This window comes from Portunus trituberculatus, chromosome 2 (assembly GCF_017591435.1).
Source record: "Portunus trituberculatus isolate SZX2019 chromosome 2, ASM1759143v1, whole genome shotgun sequence".
Classification (NCBI taxonomy): domain Eukaryota; kingdom Metazoa; phylum Arthropoda; class Malacostraca; order Decapoda; family Portunidae; genus Portunus; species Portunus trituberculatus.
In genome coordinates this window covers 1,522,994-1,532,993 of record NC_059256.1, presented here as the reverse complement: position 1 = coordinate 1,532,993, position 10,000 = coordinate 1,522,994, and the positions used below count along the sequence as shown (strand labels likewise).

The window sequence follows — 10,000 nt, the reverse complement described above, 5'->3', positions numbered from 1 at the left end:
CAGAGAAGAGAGAGAGAGAGAGAGAGAGGGGATCTAATACAAGTTTACAAATTGATCAACGGAATGGACCAAGTGGATAATGAGAAAGTGATCCTGAGAGAAGAATATGACACTAGAAGCACAAGATCGCATAGTAAGAAGCTGAGGGAGGGAAGATGTCCGAGAGATGTTCAAAAATAGAGTTTCCCGCAAAGATGTGTTGAGACGTGGAACAGTTTGAGTGAGGAAGTGGTGTCACCAACAAGTGTGCACACCTTCAAACAAACATTGGACAAGTGTACATATGGAAAACTACACACACACACACAAACAAACAGACACACACACACTCTCTCTCTCTCTCTCTCAAGGTCAATAAATCCAAACTTCTATTCTGCTTCTTTATTTAAACACCACAAAATCCTCCACCTCCTCCTCCTCTTCCTCTCCTCCTCCTCCTCCTCCTCTTCCTTCTTCCTAAATATATATACACCAACAAACAACCAAACCCCAAACCTGACCTCTCTCTCTCTCTCTCTCTCTCTCTGTCTCTCTCAACAAAAAAACACAAAACTTTCACATTTCTTGACCAAAACGCACCAAAAATTATCTCTTCCTCTCTCTTATTTAGCCAAAACCCATAAAAAAAAAACTCTCTCTCTCTCTCTACCCTTCTCTACCTTTCTCCTCTCCCCCTCTCTCTCTCTCTCTCTAAGTAAACAGAGAGAAGAAGGCATTATCGGAGTATGCTTTGGTGTGTCCGTGTGCAAAATATTCATTGATAACTGGATCCAAGAAACGCTCCTTGGACACTGTCTTGTAAATGGGCTCCCCGCGGTATGTGCCCACCTCCCACCCCTCCACGTTGGCCATCAGCTTTGCCTGGGGGTGTAAAAGGGATGTGGGGTTAGTGGTGGGGTGTGTCAGGGGTGTTTTTGTGGGTGTTTTGTGTGTTTTTGGGGTGTTTTTGTGGGTGTTTTGTGTGTTTTGGGGATATTTTGTGTGTTTTTGGGGTGTTTTGTGTGTTTTGGATGTTTAGACACACACACACACACACACACACACACACACACACACACACACACACACACACACACACACACACATAACTCTAACAAGTCACTAAACACCTAAAATCCCTTAAAACACTCAAAATACCCTTAAAACACCCAAAACACATTCAAAACACCCCATAACACCCTCAAAACACTCAAAACACCCAAAACACACTCAAAATACCCCATAACACCCCTCAAAACACCCAAAACACACTCAAAACACCCCATAACACCCCTTAAAACACTCAAAACAAACCCAAAACACATCAAAACACTCAAAATAATCTTTGAAAACAAACTGAAAACCTTTAAAACACACACACACACACACACACACACACACACACACACACACACACACACACACACACACACACACACCTCTTCATCTCTGTTCCTCCTGATCTGCTTGAGGAACTCCCTGTCTCTCTCGGCCAGCAGCATGGGTTCTATGGCCAGCAGACCACTCCGCATCTCAATGTCCTCACGCCTAGAGAGAGAGAGAGAGAGAGAGAGAGAGAGAGAGAGAGAGAGAGAGAGAGAGAGAGAGAGAGAGAGAGAGAGAGAGAGAGAGAGAGAGAGAGAGGCTTTAGTATGCATATTTAACATATTAATTTTAAGGTTAACAAATTAAACATGATTTTTGTTGAATTTAATACAGTAGAAGTAGTAGTAGTAGTAGTAGTAGTAGTAGTAGTAGTAGTAGTAGTAGTAGTAGTAGTAGTAGTAGTTACCTGACCATACTGTAGGTTTTGTAGTAGAGGTAGAAGGCGACGGCTGACACTGCCCCAAATCCTGCAAACAGCTGGTACCCTGCAGAGAGAGAGAGAGAGAGAGAGAGAGAGAGAGAGAGAGAGAGAGAGAGAGAGAGAGAGTTAATTAACAATCCCTTGCTTGTCTCTAACCAAACCTCACCTAAACATCTTTTAGCAGGTGGGGGCTGTGCCCCCCACAGACCTAACCTAGACTTAACTAGCTGAGGGGTGTGCCCCAGAGCCCCCTTGGATCTTTACCCTGACCTAAATGTCTTTAAGCACGGGGACCTCTGCCTCCCCTTCACCCCTCCTGGTGCTCCAGGTGACAGTGGCGGCACCACACACACACACACACACACACACACACACACACCTCCCTGTGGTGTGCAGGACACAGGGACACACTGGGGCAGCTCAGTGTCCACATATAAGGCGGCACTGGTACACTGCCTGCACCACACTTACCCTACCACCACCACCACCACCACAACCACCTAACCTTACCACCACCACCACCACCTAACCTTACCACCACCACCACCACCACAACCACCTAACCTTACCATCACCACCACAACCCTATGCTTATTCAGACCTTGCTTCTAGGCCTACCCCCGCCCCACTCTTAGGCCTACCGTTAAAATAGGACCGTGCTGGAATCCTGATGAAGTTAATAGGGGCATAACCTCCCTTGGGAGGTAAATCTTGAGTCGGTGTGGCTGCCATCTTGCCCCGGCTCTCGCTCTTTCTCTCTCTCTCGCTCTCACCAGCTGATTTGTAATTTTTCCGGGATGTTTCTCCTGATTTTTTGGTGTTTGTGATATTTTTCCGGGAGATTTTTCAGATATTTTAGTGTTTGTATATTTATCAGGAGGATGCTAAGGACTTTTAGGGTCATTTATCCTGATTTTTAATGGTCATTTCTTCAGATTTTTGGGTTGCTGTGTATGTTCCAATAATGTTATGATTAAAACACCCAAAATATTGCTAATAAAACACAGGAAAGGGAAAAAACATATAATAAAACACCTCAAAGCAGAATAACTCAAATAAAACACGGGAAACATAAGATGGAGATGTACAACACCATAAAACACCACAAAACACCGCAAAACACCATATAACACAAAACACCGCAAAACACCATAAAACACCACAAAACACATATAAAACACCATAAAACACCACAAAGCAGAATAACACTTAAATAAAACACGGAAGACACAAGATGGAGATATACAGCACCACAAAACACCACAAAACACCATAAAACACCATAAAACACCACAAAACACGAAAAAAATGCAATATAACACGAAAAATACAAAAATAAAAGATTAAAACAGAGAAGACGAAAAAATAGACAGAAAAAACACCAAAAAAACACAAGATAGAGGCATAATAACACAAAAACACCACAAAACACCCAAACAATAAAACACCAAAAAATAATACAAATAAAACACGCGGGTGGGGAGAAAAAACACAAATTTAAACAGAGAAACTAAAAAATAAATAGAGAAAAAAAACGAGGGAAAAAAACACAATATAGATATACAACACCAGAACTCCACCAAACACCACCAAACACCGCCAGACACCAGAAAACACCTTAAAAACACCATAAAACACCACCAAACATCACCAAAACACCACCAAACACACGAACAAGCATAGTATAGATTTACAATACCCAAACGCCACAAAAACACCACAAAACCACCAAAACACCAAAAACACCACAAAAACACCACAAAAACACAGAAATATGTAAAAAAAACATATAGAAATTAAAAAAGGATCAAATTGAATCAGAAATTAATGTAGAAATGAAGAAATAAGCTAAAATGAACATAGAGAAATCAAACACCAAACACCAGAAAAAAAAACACCACGAAAACATAAAATAAGAGAAAAAAACACATATAAAAATAAAAATTGACGAAATTATACTAGAAAATTGTGAAGAAATGAAGAAATAAGGAAATTAACATAGTGATTGTAGCTAAACACCACAAAACACATCAAAACACCAGAAAAACACAAAACACACAAAAAACACAATTGGAAATAGAAACAGACTAAATTGTATTAGAAAATTGTGAAGAAATGAAGAAATAAGGAAATTAACATAGTGATTATAGACAAACACCGCAAAACACATCAAAACACCAGAAAAACACAAGAAAAACACATGAATATAAAAAAACACATACAAAAATAAATAAAAACAAAAATATATTAGAAAATCGTGAAAAAACTAAGAAATGAAGAAATAACAATAGAGAAATTTAACCAAACACCACAAAACACCTCAAAAACATCCCAAAAACACAAAACCCGAAAAAACACAAGTAAAAATAAAAACACACACAAAAGCACCCAAAAAATGTGAAGAAACAAAGAAATAAACAAAATTTTTAAAAGACCTCCGTTTTCATCTCGACAATTCACGGCCGACCTAAACATGGCGGGCGGGAGGGAGTGAAGGAAAATTTCTCTCTTTTTCCGCCATTTTCACGCTTTTCCCGCACTCCTAGAAGCGTGAGCGGCTCGTGCATGGAGGAAATAAGGTGAGAGATTATTTCCAGCCACTAAAATCGCCGCCATCTTGGGAAATAAGGGAGATATTGGCGAAACAAGACGGAGGTTTCTCTGGGGAAAAACTTAGCACTAATAATTTCGTTGTTTTTTTATTTTATTTTATTTTTTTTCGTGTTTGTGTTTGTTTTTATTTTTTTATTTTTGTGTGTGTGTTTTTTTTTTTTTTCCTCCTTTTTGTGTCTGTGTGTCTGTCTTAAGAGAGAGAGAGAGAGATTTTCCTCCTCCTCCTCCTCCTCCTCCTCCTCCTCCTCCTCCTCCTGTTCTTCTTCTTCTTCTTCTTCTTCTTCTTCTTCTTCTTCTTCTTCTTCTTCTTCTTCTTCTTCTTCTCCTCCTCCTCCTTCTTCTTCTTCTTCCTCCTCCTCCTCCTCCTCCTCCTCCTCCTCCTTCTTCTTCTTCCTTCCTCCTTCTTCTTCTTCTTCTTCTTCTTCTTCTTCTTCTTCTTCTTCTTCTTCTTCTTCTTCTTCTTCTTCTTCTTCTTCTTCTTCTTCTTCTTCTCTTCTCCTCCTCCTCCTCCTCCTCCTCCTCCTCCTCCTCCTCCTCCTCCTCCTAGTGACACAGTTGGGAAGAAGAAGAAAAGGAGGAGGAGGAATCTCTCTCTCTCTCTCTCTCTCTCTCTCCCCCCTAATCTTTCAGCGTGCTATGGGTAAACCTGACAGAGGCAACATCACCACCACCACCGCCACCACCACTACCTCCATCACCACCACCACCAGTCATCACCACCACCACCACCACCACCATCATCACCACCACCACCACCACCACCCTTGGCCGCCACACAAGATTTTAGCCGCAGTTCACCACTGTCATCACCACCGCCACCACCACCACCACCACAGTCAGCAGTGTGGTGGTGCTGTGCTCACCACCACAGGACGCCAAGTCGCCTCTAAGGGTAAGTGTGGTGTGGTGTGGTGTGTGTGTGGTGTGGTGGTGTGTGTGTGTGTGTGTGTGTGTGTGTGTGTGTGTGTGTGTGTGTGTGGAATGTGTAGTGTGGTGGTATGTGGTGTAGTGTGGTGCGGTATGGAATGGTGTAGTGTGGTGGTGTGTGGTATAGTGTGGTGGTGTGTGTGGTATAGTGTGGTGGTGTGTGTGGTGTGTGTAGTGTGGTGGTGGTGTGTGGTGTGTGTGGTGTGGTAGTGTGGTGGTGTGGTGTGGTGTGGTGTGTGTGTGTGTGGTGTAGTGTAGTGTGTGTGGAATGGTGTAGTGTGTGGTGTGTGGTGTGGTGTGGTGGTGTGTGGTATAGTGTGGTGTAGTGTGGTGATGTGTGGTGTGTGGTGGTGTGTGGTGTTACACCCCCCCACCAGGACACCACCCTGCACCCCTACTCCTCACTGTTTGGAGGTTTATATTAAGGCCTATAGCACCCACCCATTACCTCTGCATCAAAACACCTCAAAACACCCCCAAACACTTCAAATCACCCCAAAACACCCCTCAAAGCACTTCAAAACACCCTCAAAACACCTCAAATCACCCCAAAACACTTCAAAACACCTCAAAACACAAAACACCCTCAAAACACCTCAAAACACCCAAAACACCTCAAATCACCTCAAAACACCTCAAAACACCTCAAAACACCTCAAAAACCAAAACACCTCAAACACCAAAACACTCAAAACACCTCAAAACACCTCAAAACACCCAAAACAAAACACCTCAAAACACCTCAAAACCTCAAAACACCTCAAAACACCTCAAAACACCTCAAAACACTCAAAACACCTCAAAACACCAAAACAACTCAACACACCTCAAACACTCAAACACACCTAAAAAACACCCCAAAACACCTCAAAACACCTCAAAACACCTCAAAACACCTCAAAACACTCAAAAACCTCTCAAAACACCTCAAAACACCTCAAAACACCAAAACACCTCAAAACACCTCAAAACACCTCAAAACACCTCAAAACACCTCAAACACACCTCAAAACACCTCAAAACACTCAAAACACCTCAAAACACCTCAAAACACCCTCAAAACACACCTCAAAACACTCAAACACCTCAAAACACCTCAAAACACCTCAAAACACCTCAAAACACCTTCAAAACACCTCAAAACACCTCAACTCACACTCAAAACACCTCAAAACACTCAAAACACCTCAAAACACTCAAAACACTCAAAACACCTCAAAACACCTCAAAACACCTCAAAACACCTCAAAACACCTCAAAACACCTCAAAACACCTCAAAACACCCAAAACACCTCAAAACACCTCAAAACACCTCAAAACACCTCAAAACACCTCAAAACACCTCAAAACACTCAAAACACCTCAAAACACCTCAACACCTCAAAACCTCAAAACACCTCAAAACACCTCAAAACACCTCAAAAACACCTCAAACACACTCTCAAACACTCAAAACACTCAAAACACCTCAAAACACCTCAAAACACCTCAAACAAACACAAACTCTCAAAACACTCAAAACACCTCAAAACACCTCAAAACACCTCAAAACACCTCAAAACACCTCAAAACACTCAAAACACCTCAAAACACCTCAAAACACCTCAAAACACCTCAAAACACCTCAAAACACTCAAAACACCTCAAAACACTCAAAACACCTCAAAACACCTCAAAACACCTCAAAACACCTCAAAACACCTCAAAACACTCAAAACAAAACACCTCACCCACACCTCAAAACACCTCAAAACACCTCAAAACACCTCAAAACACCTCAAAACACCTCAAAACACCTCAAAACACCTCAAAACACCTCAAAACACTCAAAACACCTCAAAACATTTCAAAACACCTCAAAACACCTCAAAACACCTCAAACACCTCAAAACACCCCAAAACACCTCAAAACATCAAAACACCCAAAACACCTCAAAACACCTCAAAACACCTCAAACACCTCAAAACACTTCACCCCAAAACATCAAAACACCCAAAACACCCTCAAACAGTTCAAACACCCCAAAACACTTCAAATCACCCCAAACACCCTCAAAACACTTCAAAACACCCAAAACACTTCAAAACACCTCAAAGCACTTCAACACCCTCAAACACTTCAAATCACCCAAAACACCTCAAAGCACCTCAAAACACCTCAAAACACACAAACATCAAACACCTCAAATCACCTCAAAACAGCCCCAAAACACTTCAAAATCACCTCAAACACCTCAAAACACTTCAAAACACCTCAAAACACCTCAAATCATCCCAAAACACCCCAAAACACTCAAATCACCTCAAAACACCCCAAAACACCCTCAAAACACCTCAAATCACTTCAAAACACCCCAAAACACTTCAAATCACCTCTCAAACACCCCCAAACACTCCCAAAACACTTCAAAACACCCCAAAACACCTCAAATCATCCTCAAAACACCCCAAAACACCTCAAATCACCTCAAAACACTCAAAACACCCTCAAAAAACACCTCAAATCACCCAAACACTCATCAAAACACCCCAAAACACCTCAAATCTCCTCATAACATCTCTCAAAGCACTTCAAAACACCCCAAAACATCTCAAATCACCCCAAAACACCCCAAAACACCTCAAATCATCCCAAATAACCCCAAAACACCTCAAATCACTCCAAAACACCCCCAAAACACTTCAAATCACCTCAAAATACCCCCTAAACATCTCAAAACACCCCCAAAACACCTCAAATCATCTCAAAACATCCCCAAAACACCTCAGATCACCCCAAAACACCCCCTAAACACCTTATAGAGTATGGGAAGTGGTGTCCAGTGTGCAGTGTCCAGTTTTCCTTGTAGTGTTTGGCACATTAGGGTCCACATCACCAGCCCAGCACATGTTTGGTGTGAGGCAACAACACCTCCACCTGGCACCGGTGTACCTGTGTACCGTGGTGACATGTACCTAACTCTGGACCACTCCACTAATGCCACAACTTCAAGGCGCCACGTGCTGGGACTCAAACCACCACCGCCACCACCCAGTTGCAGGTGTGTGGTGTTGAGTGGTGGTGACAGCAGCATTGGCTATGAATGGAGCAGCTACACCACATCCTTCACAAAGTGTGTGTTGCTTCACTATGACAACAGCCTGTGTGGTGTGACCTGCAACACTCCCTCACCACCACACCACCACACCAGCCTGTCACTGTGGTGCCCTGCTGCTGCTGCTGCTGACAACACACTTATTACACACACCTGACAGTGTGTGTGTGTGTGTGTGTGTGTGTGTGTTGACATTGTTGTTGTTTTTCAGGTGTGAGTGGTGAGGAACAAGAGGAGGAGCAGCACACCAGCCCCGCCAAGAGCCCCCACCCCAGCCCACCACACCCCATGGACGAGGTGTCCCCGCCAGCGGGCAGCAGCGGGGCACTGTACCCCGTGGGGCAGCCCTACAGCCCTGCTGACGGCTACTACAACCTGCTGGAGGGCCTCGGGGCACCCCACCCCGGCCCTGCTCCAAAGGTGGAGCCCCCAAAGTACCCTGAGGGAACTGCCCCCATGGACTACAGTGGCAGCCCTGGCCTGGGGTACAGTGGGCGGGGCCAGGAGTACCCCGCTGCCCCGCCCGCTCCAAACCCCCTCAGCCTGCTGAGTGAGGTGGCCCTGGGGGGTGGCCCCGGCTCATCTGAGGCAGGGCGGGTGGAGTGTGAGGGGCGCAGGAAGCGTGTGCACAGTGCGGGGCCAGAGGGCAGCCGGGGCAAAAGCCAGCGGGGCAGGGTGCGCTGGGGCAGGGGCCTTGAGGAGGACAGTGAGGAGGAGGAGGATGATGGGGCGGGGCCAGCGGTGGTAGGGGGCGGGCGGGGCCGGCGGCGGGTGGACGATGGCCCCAGCGCCCCGGACCTGCAGCTGGACTGGGTCTCCTCCTCAGACTCTGACTCAGACGCTGACTCCTGCATTGAGGTGCTCAGCAACGCCCCGCGGGGCAGACCCGTCGACCTGGTGGACCTCACTGGGGAGAGTGACGGGGAGGCTGCCCCACCACACTCACCCTTGCCCCCACCCCACCCCCACCACCTCCACGTACCTGCACCCCAGCATGCTGGGGCGCCCCACTGCCACCACCGCCCAGGCGGGGCTGTGCCGTGGCCTGCACGGCCCGGACGGGGCACCAGTAGGGAGTGGGGCAGCCTGCAGCTGCCCCCGTGGCCCCGCCCTGGGATCCATCGGCCTGAGTGCCAGCGGGGCAGCAGCGGCATTCAGCGTGGAGCCCCACAGTGGCGGGGCGGGGACGGGGCCCAGCGCAGCGCCATGCTACGGGGCATGCCTGCACCCCCACCACACCCCGCACCACCACCACCACCACCACCACCACCACGGGGCAGCCCCGTCACAGGCACACCACCACCACCACCACCACTACTACCCCAGCGAGGCCCCGCTCTTCTACCCCGCCCTCTCCACCCACCACCCCCTCTTCCCCCCTACGCCGCCGCCGCACTGTCCCGCCTCAACCCCGTCCACCAGCGGCTGTGGCACTCACAGCAGCGGTGCCAGGAACTCCACAGACGCTGCCTCCAACCCCGCCCGCCCCTGCCCAGCCCCCACCACCACCACCACAGCCACAGGCCCGCCAGACACACACCCCGGCATCCACTGCTGACCAGCCTCCTCAGCCCATCA

The 10,000-nt window shown here is 46.4% G+C and overlaps 2 protein-coding genes across 2 annotated transcripts in view; one reads left to right on the top strand and one right to left on the bottom strand.

Moving 5' to 3' along the window:
- Positions 1–366: 366 nt before the first annotated feature.
- Positions 367–2,582, bottom strand: LOC123501795 (NADH dehydrogenase [ubiquinone] 1 alpha subcomplex subunit 13-like). Its single transcript, XM_045250816.1, has 4 exons — positions 2,428–2,582; positions 1,772–1,850; positions 1,419–1,527; positions 367–861 (listed from the first exon to the last, which is right to left on the bottom strand). The coding sequence occupies exons 1-4, from the start codon at positions 2,516–2,518 to the stop codon at positions 691–693; spliced, it is 450 nt and encodes a 149-aa protein (XP_045106751.1). The 5' UTR covers positions 2,519–2,582; the 3' UTR covers positions 367–690.
- Positions 2,583–4,243: 1,661 nt separating this feature from the next.
- Positions 4,244–10,000, top strand: part of LOC123501285 (E3 ubiquitin-protein ligase arkadia-A-like) — an 11,252-nt gene continuing 5,495 nt past the window's right edge. Inside the window, 5 exon segments of the mRNA XM_045250045.1 lie at positions 4,244–4,365; positions 5,030–5,291; positions 8,634–9,384; positions 9,386–9,810; positions 9,813–10,000. The exon segment at positions 9,813–10,000 is cut by the window's right edge and continues 109 nt beyond it. Of these exon segments, the coding sequence (XP_045105980.1) occupies positions 8,711–9,384; positions 9,386–9,810; positions 9,813–10,000 (1,287 nt within the window). The 5' untranslated portion in view covers positions 4,244–4,365; positions 5,030–5,291; positions 8,634–8,710.

Coding starts and splice junctions, on each gene's coding strand:
- LOC123501795 (XM_045250816.1), bottom strand. CDS start 2,518: ATGGCAGCCACACCGACTCAAGATTTACCTCCCAAGGGAGGTTATGCC. Junction 1,851..2,427: donor AGCACGGTCCTATTTTAACG/GTAGGCCTAAGA, acceptor CTCTCTCTGCAG/GGTACCAGCTGTTTGCAGGA. Junction 862..1,418: donor GGAGGAACAGAGATGAAGAG/GTGTGTGTGTGT, acceptor TTACACCCCCAG/GCAAAGCTGATGGCCAACGT.